General features: G+C 46.1%; 2 protein-coding genes and 1 long non-coding RNA gene across 5 annotated transcripts in view; 1 reads left to right on the plus strand and 2 right to left on the minus strand.

Moving 5' to 3' along the window:
- NRF1 (nuclear respiratory factor 1) overlaps nucleotides 1-1439 on the minus strand; it is a 67595-nt gene extending 66156 nt beyond the window's left edge. Inside the window, exon 1 of one of the 2 annotated variants that reach the window (XM_063397168.1) lies at nucleotides 1331-1439. The gene's annotated coding sequence lies outside the window, so the exon portion shown is untranslated. The remainder of the gene's footprint in view (nucleotides 1-1330) is intronic. The other variant, XM_063397170.1, reaches the window with a different exon arrangement.
- On the plus strand, nucleotides 1295-7907 carry LOC134550458 (uncharacterized). 2 transcript variants are annotated; one of them, XR_010080338.1, is made up of 3 exons: nucleotides 1295-1317; nucleotides 4447-4509; nucleotides 5819-7907. It is a non-coding gene; the product is annotated as an uncharacterized LOC134550458 (long non-coding RNA). The 2 variants fall into 2 exon arrangements; XR_010080339.1 differs by lacking the exon at nucleotides 1295-1317 and having other exon boundaries at nucleotides 1680-4509; nucleotides 5819-6967; nucleotides 7417-7907.
- A 768-nt stretch (nucleotides 7908-8675) lies between these two features.
- Nucleotides 8676-14417, minus strand: SMKR1 (small lysine rich protein 1). The gene is made up of 5 exons (XM_063397171.1): nucleotides 14303-14417; nucleotides 13671-13728; nucleotides 11384-11629; nucleotides 11176-11301; nucleotides 8676-10444 (listed from the first exon to the last, which is right to left on the minus strand). The coding sequence occupies exons 2-3, from the start codon at nucleotides 13671-13673 to the stop codon at nucleotides 11414-11416; spliced, it is 219 nt and encodes a 72-aa protein (XP_063253241.1). The 5' UTR covers nucleotides 13674-13728; nucleotides 14303-14417; the 3' UTR covers nucleotides 8676-10444; nucleotides 11176-11301; nucleotides 11384-11413.
- Between the last annotated feature and the right edge of the window lie 3133 nt (nucleotides 14418-17550).

Raw genomic sequence — 17550 nt, forward strand, 5'->3', positions numbered from 1 at the left:
GTACAGAGGGAGGAAAATTATATAAAATATAAAGAAAAATAAATGGGAGGGGGAAGGGGGGAAAAGGGGAAAAAAGAGGGATGATGAAAAAAAAGGGGGGAAAAGTGAGAATGAAGGGGAATTTCATAAATGAGCTCAGAGGTCTTTCCTAAACTAATTGGTTCTGTGATTCTGGGGAAAAAAAATAGGAGGTGAAGGGAAAAAAAAAAAAGGATGAAGGGGGGAAAAAAGGGGGACATGAAGAGGAACTTCATCAAGGTTGGACTCACTTATCTCTGAGGCCTTTTACAACCGAATTATTTATGGAGGGGAAAGGAGAGATGAAGGGGAAAAAAAAGGGGGTGAAAGGAAAAAAAAAAGGGGATGAAGGGGGAAAAACAGGGGTGAAGGGAAAAAAAATAAAAGGGGGTGAAGGGAAAAATAAAAGGGGGTGAAGGGAAAAATAAAAGGGGGTGAAGGGAAAAATAAAAGGGGGTGAAGGGAAAAATAAAAGGGGGTGAAGGGAAAAATAAAAGGGGGTGAAGGGAAAAATAAAAGGGGGTGAAGGGAAAAATAAAAGGGGGTGAAGGGAAAAATAAAAGGGGGTGAAGGGAAAAAAAATAAAAGGGGGTGAAGGGAAAAATAAAAGGGGGTGAAGGGGGAAAAAATAGGGGTGAAGGGGAAAAAAAAGAGGGGGTGAAGGGAAAAATAAAAGGGGGTGAAGGGAAAAATAAAAGGGGGTGAAGGGAAAAATAAAAGGGGGTGAAGGGAAAAATAAAAGGGGGTGAAGGGAAAAATAAAAGGGAGTGAAGGGAAAAATAAAAGGGGGTGAAGGGAAAAATAAAAAGGGGGTGAAGGGAAAAGAAGGAGGTGTGAAGAGTAAAAAAATGGGGGTGAAAGCAAAAAAGTGGGTGAAGGCAAAAAAAAAGTGGGTGAAGGCAGAAAAAGGAGGGGGTGAAAAAAAAAGGGGAGTGGGTGAAGAAGGGAAAACAAGGAGGGCTAATGGGAAGAAATAAAAAATAAAAGGGTGGCGAGGGCTACGAGCAGGAAAGCAGGGGCTCCGAGAACGGCAGGAAAAAGGGCGAAGCGAAAGCCCCGCCAATGTCTGCGGCCGCGGCCCAACTTCCCCGCCCGGCCGGGCCGAGCCCAGCCCGGGCCGGGGCTCCGAGGCCGCCCCGCGCCCGCCGCCCCCCGGCCCGAGCCCCCCCGGCCCCCGCAGCCCCGGGGCGGCCCCGCGGGCCCGGCGCGGCCGGGCGGTCGCGGCCGCCGGGGGAGCGGGTGCGGGCGGCGGGGGCCCCGCGTTGGTGCGGCTGCGCCGGGGCTGGAGGAGATTGCGCGGTAGGACGCTCACCTCAGAGCGGCTGCGCTGCGGCGGGCCCGCGCCGCGGGGCCGCGGCGGGCGGAGGGCGGGCGGCGGGCGGGGGGCGAGCGGGGCGGCGGCGCGAGTCGCCCTCGGCCGCCGCGGTGGCGAGCGCGGGAGGCGGGGACCGGCGGCGGCGGCGGCGGCGGAGGAGGCCGGGGACAGCGAGAGGGGGGGAGCGGGACGTATGGCGTCATAGCGCCGCGCCGCCGCCATCTTGGGCAGGGCGAGGGCGGCGGGGGCGGCCATGAGAGGGAGGTCGGGGCCGGGGGCCGCCATGTTGGGGAGGGCGCGGGGGGCGCGGGGCCGGGGGCCGCCATGTTGGGGAGGGCGCGGGGGGCGCGGGTCCGGGGGCCGCCATGTTGGGAAGGTCGCGGCCGTTCCCGCCTGAGGGGAGCGGGGCCTCGGCAGAGCGGGAGCGCTGCAAAAACCCTTTTGTGGGGAAATTCAGGGAAAAGCGGCTTAAAATAGATATTTTTAAGCCATGTTTCTAGCGGAAAATCCACTCTGAAATGGAAATTGCGAAAATAGAAACTGGACCCCCACGTCTGGAAGCCAAACCCCACCACCTGGAATACATATCCTGAATGTATATCCTGAAATATTGAAATTTAAAATAGACTACAACAGATATTGAATAATGGAAATTACATATAGATATCCTGAGTGTATATCCTGAAATATTGAAATCTAAAATAGACTACAATAGGTATTGAATAATGACGTTAAAAATTGGGAATTGAAACTGCTGAGAAAAGCTTATGAATATGTATGAATATAGCAAATAAAATCCCAGCAAGTCCAGCAGTGGGTGTGGAAAGGAAAATCCTTCCACTGTACCCAGCACTGTCTCTGCTCACACTTCATTAATTAATGCTAATTAATTAATTAATAAATTGAATTGCTGCTTGATATAGTGGCCGTGTCAAGCGTCTGGTTTCTAACACGACAAAAGTGCAAAGCAGGGTGAGATAATCCACATTTAAATCCTCATCCAGGTGTGCTGACCATGTCAGCACTGAGAAAACTCCAGGAAACCCCAGTGGCAATAATTATTGTGATTTAATTGCTATTGTGACACAACTTTAACTCAAACACTGGTGTTGTAACTTCTGATTTAACATCTCAACCTGCACAGAAAACTCTTATTCCAGGCTGATTGTGTCCATCATGCACAGAACAGGCAATTCCTCTTAAATATGTGGGAAAAGTGTCCCCAAGAGTTGCGTGAACTACTTGAATCATCCTGAGAGAGAGACAGGGAGAGAAAAATATAAATTCTGAAGTTCAGTGTAATTTTCAGCTTGTTCTAAACAGCTTTAAGCATTTTTGCTTTCTCCTATTATATTATCCAATTATATTATCTCCAGTGTGCTGCTGTCTCCCTGCTGACATTTCCCAAAGGATTGTAGGAGCACTTTGCCTATCCCTGTATTTCCAGCTATTAAAATTAATACATTTTAATTAAAATGTATTAAATTAAAAATACTTTTAAATTAAAATTAAAAATACTCCAACATTCAGCAGTAAATGCAGGTGAACTTTTGAACATTTGGGTCAAGAATTTCCACCAAAGAGCTCCCTCCATGGCACAGGATTGTGGCCGTTCCCAGGCCATGGGAAATATGGAAAATTCCATATTTCCCTCATTTTTCTTACACATTTCTCTCTTTTAGTGCCAGTCACAGCTCGAAGACAAATGCTGACACTTTGTTTGCACAGAGAAAATTTCACACTTGGTTTACTTTAGCTCAGTGGTGAATGCATCAGACTTTAAATTGAAAAATTCCTTTTGATTGTTTCTCCTGAGAGAAAACCTAAAAGGAACACGGCAATTTTAAAGGCCTCTGTTTTATTTTCAAGTAATTAAATATTTTTAAATGAAATTATGTGGAGCTTAAACAAACAAACCAAAAAAGAGAAAAAAATAATCAAGGAACAAGGTGCTTTCTTCCCAGGATCCTTTTGTGGTCTGTTGAGGTGGGGAAGCCCTAAAAGGCTCCTCTAAGGAGTGTTAGAAATGAGACGCTTGACATGGCCAATAGATCAAGCAGCAATTCAATTTAATAATGAATTAATTAATATGGTAAAGTGAGCAAAGACAGCGCTGGGTACAGTGGAAGGATTTTCCCTTCCGACTGCACCCCGATTTCTGGACTTGCTGGGGTTTTATTTGCTATATTCATACATATTCATAAGCTTTCTCAGCAGTTTCCATTTCTAGTTTTAACGTCACAATTCAACACTTAACAGTCATAAATTCATATTTTGTCCTGTACAATTCTATAGGCTATTGTGATCTATTTCGATATTTCAATATTTCAGGATATACATTCAGGATATGTATATGTAATTTCCATTAATCAATACCTGTTGCAGTCCATTTTAGATTTCAATATTCCAGGATGTACATTCAGGATATGCATATGTAATTTCCATTATTCCATACCTGTTGTAGTCCATTTTAGATTTCAATATTCCAGGATGTACATCCAGGATATGTATATGAAATTTCCATTATTCAATACCTGTTGTAGTCCATTTTAGATTTCAATATTTCAGGATGTACACTCAGGATATCTATATGTAATTTCCATTATTCCATACCTATTGTAGTCCATTTTAGATTTCAATATTTCAGGATGTACATCCAGGATTTGTATTCCAGATGTGGGGTCCAGTTTTATTTTCCAGGCCCATCAATCTCCGATAGTGATTTTTCAGTTTCCCTCTTCAGGAGCCATCAATCAGTGAGCTGAAATCTTTCTTTTGGTCCAGGATGCTTTCCCACCTTCTGTGAAAGGCCTGGGCCCCCTTCTTATTTCCTTCTTTTGCCTAAAAGCCTTTTTACATTCTAAAACTGCAGTTAAAAATTAATACAAAGTAAGCTTCTAAAGTTATAATTAACAGACGCTTATTCCAGAATAGCTTGAGACTTATAACAGGTAATTGCAAGCAAAAGATTTTTTCAAAAATTTCCTTCCATGCTTTCCTTGGTTATTTATTAGAACTCATCTTTAGAACTGTCCCATGGCCGTGTTCTACAATTATAATTACACAGATTCTTTTGATTTCCCTGACACAAAACACAACTTTGTGTTTCACAGGAGGCACCAAAAGAAGCAGAATTCCTGAATTCCCATTCCCAGAAACCACTGGAAAATTACACAGTGGGTAAAACACCGGGATGTAACAAAATAAACCCAGTGTCCCACCTGGAGACCTCAGTACCTGCCTAACAACCATTCCTGAGTTCTAAAATTTCATTTCTTTTGCTCCTTTTGGTGACAGTTACAAAAGCAAAAGAGAAAAAACAGCTTATGTCATTTAAAAAATGTACAGACATTTACAGATATCATACAAAAATCGAATATTTTGGGTTTTTCAATTGATTTCTTGTTTGCAAAACAGAGCCTTATAATACGACAGTAAAATTGAGGGTTTTGTTCTTGAAATGGCACCAGGCAAGGACAGTGAAAAATGAGTGAAGGAGAGAGGAGTTAACCACTGAAAACTTTATTTTATTTCCCTCTGCTCACACTATTTAGTGCCAACATTTAAAAAGCCTCTTGCAAGGAAGTTTTTCTTTAAAAATTCTCCGTGGGAGCCTCTTTGTGATGGAGATACCTTTTATGAGGAAAACCTCAGCTCTCCGTCCTCCCCTGGAGCTGGGAGGGAACAGCCAGGGAGATCTTCAGATGAGAACTGGGACAAAAGGATCCCTGCCCCTGCTCGAGCCTTTCTTACACATCCAAGGATCCTCTGTGCTTTCCTTGGGTGAAATAATGTGGAAGGAGAAGCCTGAAATGCTGCCTGGAGGGAAGGGAAAGGACAGGGAGCTGCTCACACACAGCTGGAAACACCCTCATTCCAAATGTGGGGAATAATAGATTTTATCAAGCCATCTATAATTTTATTTTTATAATATTTATTTTTATAGTATTTATTTTTATTGGTTTTGGTTTTGGTTTTGTTTTTATTTTATTTTATTTTTATTTTTATTTTTACTTTTATTTTTATGGTATTTATATTATTTGTATTTGTATTTGTATTTATATTTGTATTTATATTTGTATTCGTATTTGTATTTGTATTTGTATTTGTATTTGTATTTGTATTTGTATTTGTACTTGTATTTGTATTTATACTTATACTTACATTATTTATATTTATAGTATTTATATTTATAGTATTTATATATGTAGTATTTATATATTTATATTTATATATATTTATATTTTATATATTTATATTACATTTATATTATATTTATATTATATTTATATTTATATTTATATTTATATTTATATTTATATTTATATTTATATTTATATTTATATTTATATTTATATTTATATTTATATTTATATTTATATTTATATTTATATTTATATTTATCTCCACCACTCCCATCACAGAACAGTCCTGTGACCCCACCTACAAACACCTCCACCCCAACCTCTCCTGTATTTTTCACAGCAGGGCTCTGGCACAACTTCCTGCAGGAAGCAGTGAGGCAACAGTGGCAGCAGAGCACAGGAAACTCCAGCACAACAAAAACTTAAACTTAACTCCCTGCAAGGCCTGACACACAGAACACCACGAATCTCCCCATGCTGTAAAAAAGTCTCAGGGCTGCTGTTCCCTGAGATTCTCCTGGGGGCTGCTGTTCCCTGAGGTAAATGAGGTTTTCTGTCTTCTCTTTGCCCTGAGTGTTTCACCCCGGAGCCAGAGCAGCCAGGCTGAGTCCCCAGTCCGAGTTTCCAGGGTTGTTTATTCTCCATCATCTCTCAGTTCTGTCCCAGCTCTGCAGGGCGTCCCCAGCAGAGCAGGACACGCGGGGGACTGGGCGGGTCAGAGGGTCCCGGACCCTTTGTACCATTCCCTGGCCCAAACACATCCAAAATGAACTTTTTATTGACAGAATCTTACCAATACTCACTGCCTATGTTAACATGTCATTTCTACTCTAAACCAATCCTTGTGATCCAACTCAGCAGAAAATGGGGGATGAGAACAAGAACAAGGAGCACAGGGACCACTCCCCAATTCCTCCATCTCGCCTCTTCAAACCCATACACTAAAAATCCTAAATTCTACATTCACACTCTGTGATAAACTAACTACTGCTTATTTTGAATTCTCTCGGGTTGTGATTCTTCACACACTGTGGGCATTCACTCCATGGCAGGGATCAGAGGCAGTGCCCTCCTGGGCTCTGTGTGAGGCTGCCTGAGCCCCTGGACAGACCCCAGACCCCCTGTCCGGTCCCCAAACCCTCCAGGGCGGCCACAGGGATGTCCTGGACTCTGACAAAAAAGGCACCTCCAGCTTGCAGATTCCCCTCACAAAACTCTGGGTGGATTTGGGCACAGCAGGATTTATTCATCATAAGCTCAGCCTAGATCCTGCACCCCAGAAAAGCCCAGAACCAAACTCTGAGAGGTTGGAATGAAGCAGGAATAGCTGCAAGTGTCCCCCTGCAGCTGTGGGGTCACATCCACAGAAGTCGGGGCAGCACTTCTAAGCAAATCCAGCCATTTGAAATCCAAACTTTTCTTTGGAGATGTCTCTTGGTCTTTATGATCCATCAGGGACCCGGAATTACATGCAAAATTCAGCTGAGAGGTAAAAGGAAAAAGGAGAGGAAAAAAAAAAGTGTTTCATTTCCATTTCATTTCATTTCATTTCATTTCATTTCATTTCATTTCATTTCATTTCAGTTTGGGATTGTTGGGAGGGTTTTTTCATATGCTGTCAAAGGAGTGAATGGCAACTTCTGAGATCCACTGGAAAGAATGGCTTGTTCAGTGGCATCATGCTGAAATCAGACCTTTTGTTAAAGAACAAATAATAATATGTATTATTATTTAATAAATATTAGTAAATCCAGGAGAACTCAGAGCTTTGAAACCATTGTAGCTCCAGTTCACCACAGATGTAAAAATGGCTTTGCTCACTTTTAACCATCCTTAACCACATTAAGCAGTTCCTGCTTCAGTGCTTGGAAACATCTGTCCCTAAAAGCCCTGTGTGGTAAATATATCGTACAAAAATCGAATATTTTGGTTTTTCAGTTGATTTCTTGGCTGGAGATGCTGAACACAGAGGTGCAGGAGATCTGTGCCTTCAGCAGGCTGTGACTGGAGGAAATAGCTGCGAGCTGCTGCGACCAGAGGCTTCCTGGTGGGTGGTGGGGAAGGCAGAACTCGAGAGAAGGCCGAGGAGGAGGCGTGGGTGAACAGCTCAGAGCAAACCGGAGCTGCCAAACCACATCCCTGCGTCACCAGGGCAGGGCAGCAGCTCACAGCACACACAGGAAACCCGGGGTGTCCCTCCTGAGGACCGGGGTGCTGCTGGACACTGTTCAGGGTTGGACTTGGATTTTTGTGGGTGTCCAGGACATCCCTGTGGCCACCCTGGAGGGTTTGGGGACCGGACAGGGGGTCTGGGGTCTGTCCAGGGGCTCAGGCAGCCTCACACAGAGCCCAGGAGGACACTGCCTCTGATCCCTGCCATGGAGTGAATGCCCACAGTGTGTGAACAATCACAACCCGAGAGAATTCAAAATAAGCAGTAGTTAGTTTATCACAGAGTGTGAATGTAGAATTTAGGATTTTTAGTGTATGGGTCTGCAGAGACAAGATGGAAGAATTGGGGAGTGGCCCCTGTGCTCCTTGTTCTTGCTCTCGTCCCCCATCTTTTGCTGAGTTGGATTTTAAGAATTGGTTTAGAGTAGAAATGACATGTTAGCATAGGCAGTGAGCATTGGTAAGATTCTGTCAATAAAAAGTTCATTTTGGATGTGTTTGGGCCAGGGAATGGTACAAAGGGTCCGGGACCCTCTGACCCACCCAGTCCCCCGCGTGTCCTGCTCTGCTGGGGACGCCCTGCAGAGCTGGGACAGAACTGAGAGATGATGGAGAATAAACAACCCTGGAAACTCGGACTGGGGACTCAGCCTGGCTGCTCTGGCTCTGGAGTGAAACCTTTAGGGCAAGAGAAGCCTGAAAACGTTCTTACCCTGGGGAACAGCAACTCCGAGGAGAATCTCAGGGAACAGCAACCCTGAGAGTTTTCTTTTCCGGCTCTGGGCTTTTCCACCCTTAGTGATCCTGTTTTGTTTTTTAGTGATTGTTTTCTTGGCACGTTGGGAGAGGCTGAAGTGATTGGTGGCTGAGACATTGCAGAAATCACCAAAGGGTTTTGCCCACGGTGGCAAACAGCAGAGGAGCTGCTGTCCGTGTGTGACCACCAGAGCTGGAATGTTGGACTTTGGACATGGGATGAGACCAAGGTTGTACTTGTGTCCATGTGAAAAACGAGGTCCACTTGGTAAATTTTAAAAGTTTAATAAAAAAATACAACTAGACAATCAGGAGACAATAAGAACAAAAGGATTCTTTTACAGGTGCCGGGGTACCCTCACATGGGATTCACCCTGCTTAACAAAAGTCATCCCCTAAAAACACCTGTGTGCTGAATATTCATACATCACATACATGATTCAAACATTCCTTTCACATTTTAGGTGTTCCTGTTTAATCTCAACCCCCCTCCCATCCCTTCTCCCTTCTATCCATAAATCTGGTCTTTTCATGGCTCCATTCAGTCTCAGGGCTATGCCATAGTTTTTTTTTCAGAGCTTTTTTAGAGTCGTTGCTGCCATCTCTTATCAAGCTAGAATACTGTGAAAAAACTCTTTGGTTATTTTTGAGCTAATTACAAAAGCATCTTTACATAACATAGTTTCTATTTTACTATTATTCCATAACCTAAAAACTACATTTACCATATCACTGAAAGAAACTGTGTGAATACAGCATAACTTCCCAACGTAACACATGGGATATTCATTTTATTATCTGTGAAAAGCCAATTATATAATATGCATTTATAACAGTCCAATGAGTCCAGGTGTGGGGAGAAGAATGGATCCACAGGGGTATTGGAGGAGAGGCTGTGATGCTGCAGCTCAAACATTCCGGGGGGAAGTTAACGTGTGCAAGGGCACGAAATGATAAGGGACCTTTTATCAGGTCTGAATAGAGAATAGTCTGCCCAAGGGAGCTCGGCTGGGGGAACTGCCCTGCCCTGGAATATCGGGACATTCACAGCTCACACCCCACGGTGTTCCCCTCGGCCTCAATGGGCCACAGGAGGCTGAACTGTGCTGACACAAAAGGAGCTGAGTTCTCTTTGAAGGTGTCAAAGAGTCCCGAAGTGTCCCTGACTCACGACATTCCATCATCCAGGGTGAACCTCCCCACGTTCCCGCTGAGCCTGGGTGAGCAGAAACTCAACAGGATTTGTGTTCTGTGCATTTCTCCCATTTCTTTGGGATTTCCCCTCATCACCTCTCTGTGACCCTCAGTGGGACCAACAGACACAGATTGCAACAGCCAAGTCTCATCACGAGACCTGTGCGTGGTGAGATCTTTCTCCTCTCATCCTTTCCCTCTCTGTCTTCTCCTAATATCACATTTTCTCAAGCGTTAGTTTTATGCTTTCTTATTGTCATTACTATGGATAATAACAGCCATGGCTGTGTTCCTCTGCAGCCAATTTGCTCTAAAATAAACCCTACATATATTTTTTTTCCCCTCAAACACCAATTTTACCCTTGCCTTTCTAGGGTGGGTTGTGAAACAAACCCAGCAAGCTACAAATGACAGCAGCTGGCTGACAAGCAATGCCACCAATTATGATTTTCTGAGCTCAAAACCTCCTCAGAGAGGGAATGTTTGGGGCTGGAGAAACAGCACCAGGATTCCCAGGCCTTTATTGCCTTGGGCTGATGATAATTGACTGTTAGCTGGAACAGGGAGGTACCTGGAAGTCAGAGGGGTGGAAAGGCCTGGGGGAGATGCACAGCTCCTCTCCACGTGGTGCTTTGTGATGTCCCCAGGGCTGTGTTGAACACCCGTGGAGGAAATGCAGCACAAGGGCTCTGAGTGTGACACAGAGCCAGAGCTGTGCTGTCCAGCCAGGGTGCTCGGGCTGAGCAGGGTCACAGCGAGTGCCAGCCTGGGGCTGGGGCTCATCACCGCCTCTGCTGGGCATAACAGGACCCCTGGCAAGGCCTCAGTCCCTTCCCGGGATCATCTGGGATAGAAAACACCTCCAAGATCATCCAGTGTGACTGACCCCACCTTGTCCCCAGCCCAGAGCTGAGTGCCGTGTTCAGACATTCCTTGGGCACCTCCAGGGATGAGCACTCCAACCCTCCCTGGGCAGCTCCTGGCCACCCTTTCCATGGGGAAATTCCTGCTGATGCCCAGCCTGAGGCCATTCCCTCTCCTCCTGTCCCTGTTCCTGGCAGCAGAGCCCGACCCCCTCACTGTCCCCTCCTGTCAGAAGCTGTGCAGAGCCACAAGGTCCCCCCTGAGCCTCCTTTTGTCCAGGCTCAGCCCTTTCCCATTCCCTCAGCCCTTTCCCAGCTCCCTCAGCCCTTTCCCAGCTCCCTCAGCCCTTTCCCAGCTCCCTCAGCCCCTTCCCAGCTCCCTCAGCCCCTTCCCAGCTCCCTCAGCCCTTTCCCAGCTCCCTCAGCCCTTTCCAATTCCCTCAGCCCCTTCCCAGCTCCCTCAGCCCCTTCCCAGCTCCCTCAGCCCTTTCCCAGCTCCCTCAGCCCTTTCCAATTCCCTCAGCCCTTTCCCAGCTCCCTCAGCCCTTTCCCATTCCCTCAGCCCCTTCCCAGCTCCCTCAGCCCTTTCCAATTCCCTCAGCCCTTTCCCAGCTCCCTCGGCCCTTTCCCAGCTCCCTCAGCCCCTTCCCAGCTCCCTCAGCCCTTTCCCAGCTCCCTCAGCCCTTTCCCAGCTCCCTAAGTCTCTCCTCACCCCACGGACTCTCTCAATCCTCCCTGAGCTCGGGGAGCTCTCAGGGGCTCCATTCTCCATTCCACGCAGGGTGAAGGGACACGGCTCCAGTGACAATGGCACAGTGTCCCCTGCCACGTGCCACTGCTGCAATAAAAGTGTCTTTGTACCGACCCACAGTGACCAAGGAAAACATTTGAGCTGCAGGGGTCAGGGTGGGTTTAATCACAGCACAGGCTTCACCGGGCACTTTGGGTTTTCACTTCTTTTCCTTTTTCTTCCCCTTCCCCTTCTTTTTCTGAGAGCCAGGCCAGGCGTAGCCCCGGAAGTGCAGGAAAGCAGCAGCGTTGTGGGAGATGTAGTAAGCGTTGAGCATGGCAGCGGGGCTGAAGAGATCCACTGCCCGCGCCGCCTTCTTTGCGCGCTTTTTGGGGCTTTTGCCTTTGTCACCTTTGGGTTTTTTGTCTTTGCCTGCCTGCAGAGAGAAAACCACCACAAACCCACTCAGATTTGGGTCTTTGTTGTCTCACTGCTGGGTACAGGAGTCCAGGCTGGGAGAGCTGGGGGTGTTCAGCCTGGAGAAGGGAGAGCTTCCAGCACATTCCAGGGCCTGGAGGGGCTCCAGGAGAGCTGCAGAGGGGCTGGGGACAAGGGACAGAGGGACAGGACACAGGGAATGGCTCCCACTGCCAGAGGGCAGGGCTGGGTGGGATCTTGGGCAGGAATTCCTGTCTGGAATGGAATTGCCAGAGAATCCCTGGAATGTCCAAGGAAGGATCGGAGCAGCCTGGGATGGTGGGAGGTGTCCCTGGAATGAGCTCTGAGGTCCCTTCCCACCCAAACCATTCCGGGATTTGGGACACTCAGAATCCATTCAGAGGGATTTTTGTGGAAAATTGGGATAGAAAAGGGAGGGAAAGGGAAGGGAGACCCTTCATGGTTTCCTGAGATTCCAAGTGAGGCCCCTCAGTCCATAAATCTCTTGGAGAGGAGATGGATCCAATCTCAGGCTCTGGAGCCAGGCTGGGAGAGCTGGGAATGTTCCCCTGGAGAGGAGAAGGCTCCAGGAAGAGCTTCCAGCACATTCCAGGGCCTGGAAGGGCTCCAGGAGAGCTGCAGAGGGACTGGGGACAAGGGACAGAGGGACAGGACACAGGGAATGGCTCCCACTGCCAGAGGGCAGGACTGGATGGGATTTTGGGCAGGAATTCCATTCCCAGAGCAGCTGTGGCTGCCCCTGCATCCCTGGGATGTCCAAAGCCAGGCTAGAGCACCCTGGGACAATGTGGCTGGAACAAGATGAGCTTTAAGGTCCTTCCAGCCCAAACCATTCCATGATTCCAAGACATCCCAGAGCAGCTGTTTTGTTCCCCCTCAGTCCTGAGCTCAGAGCCCCTCACCCAGACCCAGCACCTTGTGGTGGTTTTAGGGAAGGACTCACAAGCATTAAATCAACTTTCACCCAGTCCCTGTTTGCTCTGCAGGCTGGCAGAACCCCTACAGCCACCAGACAGAGCTAAGCACTGTCCTCCTGTGCTTCCATCTGGCTAAAAAAAGGTTTGTGCACAATGGAAGTCAAACATTCTTTCCCACTGATTGGGTTTTTTTTTAATTACTACACAAGGATGCAATCCCGAAGTAACTTGGGAGTTGCCTGCTTGTGACTCTGGATTTAAACCAGCAGAGCAGGACTCCCCCCTGCAGCTCCCAGGGATCTGGGATGGAGCTGCTCTCCCTCCACTGGTGGTTACACAAACCCAAACCCACGTATGTAGCCTATTTTCCATGAAATAACTTCTTTCTAAAATCTCCTTTCACAGCTCAGCACTACCCAGTGCAAAGGAGACAAACATTTGTTGTGCTCTGAGGTGTGAGAACCACAATCTTCAGAATCAGCTGGGGCCACGGTGTGAAAGAATGTGAACAGGTAAAGAAAAAATAAAAATTGAAAAAAAAATCAAAATTTCTGTATAAAACACTCTATTACAGGAGTGAAAAAGAGATAAAACAGGAGTGCAAACTGCAGCTTATGGCAGATTATTTGCAGAATGAAACGACTTGAGCTCAGACATAGGTTTGAGATGGTGACAAGCCTCTTTCACAGACCTTAACTGCACAGAATTTGTGGAATATTTCACATACTGGAATGTGCCACCCTCTCAGGGACATGCATGTGCCAGCTTTTGCAGCCAGCCAGTCACCTGAGTCCCATTCCTTGGATTTCCCAGGCTCTCGGGTGGATTTTGTGAGCACTTGTTCCTGGTAGGAATTCAGCCTGCAGCTGATCTTTCCAAATGTAAAAGATGCTCACAGGCTTTATAGGCTATGTACAGAATTTTACAGCCTGCAGCCAAGGACAAAAAGAGCTAAAAATCAGAATTAGGTTTATACTTGCACACAAAGTGAATTTGGGCAGGTCAGTTCTGTCCTGCAGCTGTGGGAGGAACCTTTTGGATATTAAACCTTGTCCTTAAAAAAGCGTTATCAACACCTCTGAAGGATCAAAGGTGTTTTACCATGGCTGAGTCTTTTCACAGAGCAGCTGGGATTCCACATCAAGCCCTGGAGATGGACCTGCAACACAAAATTCCATGGTTCATTACACAGTGTAAAAACACCTTGGTCTGTGGCAGTCCCCACTAAACTTGGAAGGGTAAAAGGAAAAAAAAAATCCCTAAAAGCTGATGCTCACCTATGAAATCAGCTGCTAATTGTCAAATTCCAAGGCTCTGAGCCTTTCGGCAAAGCCCTCGGGGTTTACAGTCGCAGAATCCTGGACAGGACCTCCAAGATCCACCGTTCCCAGCACTGCCAGGGCCACCACTGACCCCAAGTGTCCCCAAGTGCCACATCCACGTGGCTCGCAAATCCCTCCAGGGAGGGGGACTCCGTCCAACCTGTGCGAGGGCTGGACAACTCTTTGAGGGAAGGAATTTTCCCGATATCCAGCCTAAACCTCTGGCACAACTTGAGGCTGTTTGCTCTTGTTTTGTCCCCTGGGAGCAGAGCCCGACCCCACTTGGCTGCATCCTCCTGTCAGAGAGCTGTAGCAAGCGATTAGATCCCTCCTGAACCTCCTTTTCTCCCCCGGCTGCCCCAGCCCCACCTCCCTCTCTCCTCGCCCCGTGTAGAAGCGGCAGAACCTCACCTCCCTGTGCCCACATCACCGCGGCTCTGAGGCGGCTCCGACCCCCTTCCCCCGCCGGGCCGCCATGGCCTCCCCTCCTTCTCCTCAGCGTCGCGTTGTCATAGCGACCCGGGGGCGGGCCCTGATGCTGATTGACAGCCTCTTGTCCAATCCGCTCCCGCCGCTCCAGCCCTTCGCCCAATCAGCTGCCGGGGGCGGTGCCCGCGCGCTTCCCGCCGGTGCGGAAAAGGGCGGGAAAAGCTGTGAGGGAGAGGAGGGGTCTGAGGGGAGCGGCCACCGCCACCCCCGCCCTTGTGCCCGTCCCTCAGCCAAAAGCCCCAGGGAAATGTCCCAAGGAGGCGAGAAAAACCCACCACAACAACTTCGAGCTGAGAGGAGGAGGGAATCAAGTCGTGCTTTCCAAAGGTCTTGGAAAGATTGGCTTTTGGTGGAGTAATAGTGGAATATTCGCGTTATTGCTGCGTGACACGGGAGAGTCTCTGTTTAAATACCTGACTCAGCCTCCTTCACCACAAAAATATTTAAAAAACAATGTCTGCTTTGGGTCCTTGCAGAGCCACAGCTCTGGACAGCAAGCCCTGAAAATGACGTGTGATGGAGGTTGGATATTTCCAAAAAATCCCCATAAAGTGAAGCCTGAGACACAACGAATCAGTGGAGGGGTCTGAGGGAGAGATAGGGACATGAAAGGTTCATTTTGTTCTCTGCACCTTTTTTAGACACAATTTAATCCAAGGGTAGTAATGCTTCTAAAGGTGGGGTGATTTTTTAAATTTGGAAAAAAATATGGGAGAGAAGAGTCTCTCCTACATCCCTCAGCACCAGATTTTCACTTGCAAAGCATTGAAAAAATAGGCACAAGTGAAAAATATCAGTGGGAACTGAATTCCCTCATAGAAAAAAAAATAGCTCATAATTGCAATACTGCCAAACTCCAACAAAGAGTCTGCCTAGGTCGTGGGTTTATTTTTACCTTTAACATTAACCTCTCTAAATGTGCTCTCTGCTGCATCAGGAAACTTTCTTTCTTCTTCCCTAATAAAAATATTTGGTAGCATAGCTCAAGAAAAAAATCTGTGGATTTGGGAATAAAATTCTCCTGAATGAACCTTGGATAATGAAAGAAAAAATGAAAAAAAAAAAGATTTCCATTCTGTTCACGGAAAATTTGTGTCATTTGTATTAGGAAACCACACAGCATAAAAGAAACAATCATAATTATACTAATTATCTCCTTTTAGCAAAGACAGCTGTCAGGAGGCCACATTATAATTATTGAGGCAAAAAAAAAAAGAAGGCACAGAGCACTGAAATGTTCAATGAAGGAGATAAAAATCATCCTGTGCAGTCAAATGTTGTGTTTTGTGACAGTGCTTGGACCTGGCTGCAGAACAAGCTGCTGTTTACATATGCAAGGCTTTGATAAATAATTAAGAGAAGCTTCTCAAACTCCAGAGTGTAATGAGCCTGACCTCATACAGTCATTTCTAAAGTTACAAGTGGATAAATACAGAATCAGCCAGGACATCTCAGTGTTATTTTTATGGAAATATTCACAGGAGAAAAAGGAGAGGAATTTTTTTTAACACTGCCAAACTGATTGGATAAAGGCTAATTCCCCCTTTTTTATTTTTTTGGGGATTACTCTCTCTTTTCACAACCCTTGAAGGAACTTTGTAGCCTTTTATCCTTCACTGAAATGTTCATTAAATTCACCAACCAGCTGGAAAGTTGCTCAGAGAAGGCTGAGAAATTAATAATTCGATTTTATGTGCTTTACATGCCTAGGAAACAGGAAGAATCGACAAGAAACCAGAAGAATCTGTGCTGAAGAACAGGACTTACCCACAGCAAAACTTCCAGCAACCACCTGTAGGGTGAAAACAACAACAAAAAAAGTTCTTTATTGCAATTACAACAGGAACTGGGGACACTGGAGGGTTCCTGGAACCAACAGTCGTGTTGGGGTGAGATAACAGATGTTCAGAAACCACCCAAAACTTTGGTCTGAAACTGCCTTGCTGAACACATAAAATGATTATTCCTTAACTGCTGTCCCCCAGCTCTTCTGAGAATTTTTAAGGAGGAGAAAATCCTCATTGTGAAGCAAAAAAATGTTTGAAACTGCTGCTTGCTTGCCAGGAGGGGACATAAATATTTCAAATAAAGGTGTAGCCTCTCCCAAAGTAATTTTTTTTTAATGCAGAGGTTCAGGTTTTCTGTGGAGATCTCTCTCTGGGAAGCAGAAATTTTGGTGGTGATGGTGCAAATAAATTGTGATCAAGAATAAGTTTGTACCACCCTCCACCACCCAGAGATTCAGGTAAGAATTTGTGTTTCTAATCTCTCTCAGTAAAAATAACAGCCACTGAAAAGCACAACTTAAATATAAAATGTAGAAAAATGCACATTTGGTATGTACTTTTTTCCCCCAACATATTGTGGGGGAAAAAGACACTTTGGGGGGAAAAAAGGGTTTGAGCCAAATACCAAGGGTTTTTCTAAGCTTCTTTAGTAATTAATTCAATTTCTCCTTAAGTGGAGATGGGCAGGGGTGAGAGCTGAGTTTGGGGGACGTTTTTGTCCTTAAAAAAAAAATTTTAAAAAAGCATTTAAATTAAGACACAGAAAGAAAAAAGCTTAAATACAGAGGCGTCCTTTAAAAGTCGGTTTATTTTGAACAAAAGCAGATTTAAAAAGGTTTTAAAGGGTTTAATGCCATTTCCATGAACAAGGCCTTGGACAAACCCCATGAAGGAAACACTCCCAGGTTAATTAATTATTTAAGCAATTAGCACAAATCCTGCCATAACAAACACTTGTTTATTTAGGGCTTCCCTGCCCTATATGAACACACGATGCTTTGACAAATGCCACCCTCATGCAAAGCAGCTTTACCCAAGTGCAGTGTTTGTTATTTAATTTAAAGATTAAGTTATTAAATCGACAGAAAGTTTACAGCTCAATATCCCATTCACCCTGAAATTATGGACCACAGAATCCACTCTTTCCCTCATAAACTGTCCAACAAAGCGCTTTCCCTCCCCGCTCTGAGCCCTGGCACAGACATTCCCCCAGAACAACCAAAAATCCGTGTAAAAATGGGGATTTTAACGTGGTGTTTGTTGTCTCCTCAGGGCTGGAAGGGCTGAAGAGGACACGGAATCGTGAGGACACTCAGGGGGAAGAGAAAAGGGAGCTCCAGCCTCCACAGCTCCAAACCCTGCACAGCACAGGGGTGGGTTAAC

This window comes from Prinia subflava, chromosome 4, assembly GCF_021018805.1.
Source record: "Prinia subflava isolate CZ2003 ecotype Zambia chromosome 4, Cam_Psub_1.2, whole genome shotgun sequence".
Classification (NCBI taxonomy): Eukaryota; Metazoa; Chordata; class Aves; order Passeriformes; family Cisticolidae; genus Prinia; species Prinia subflava.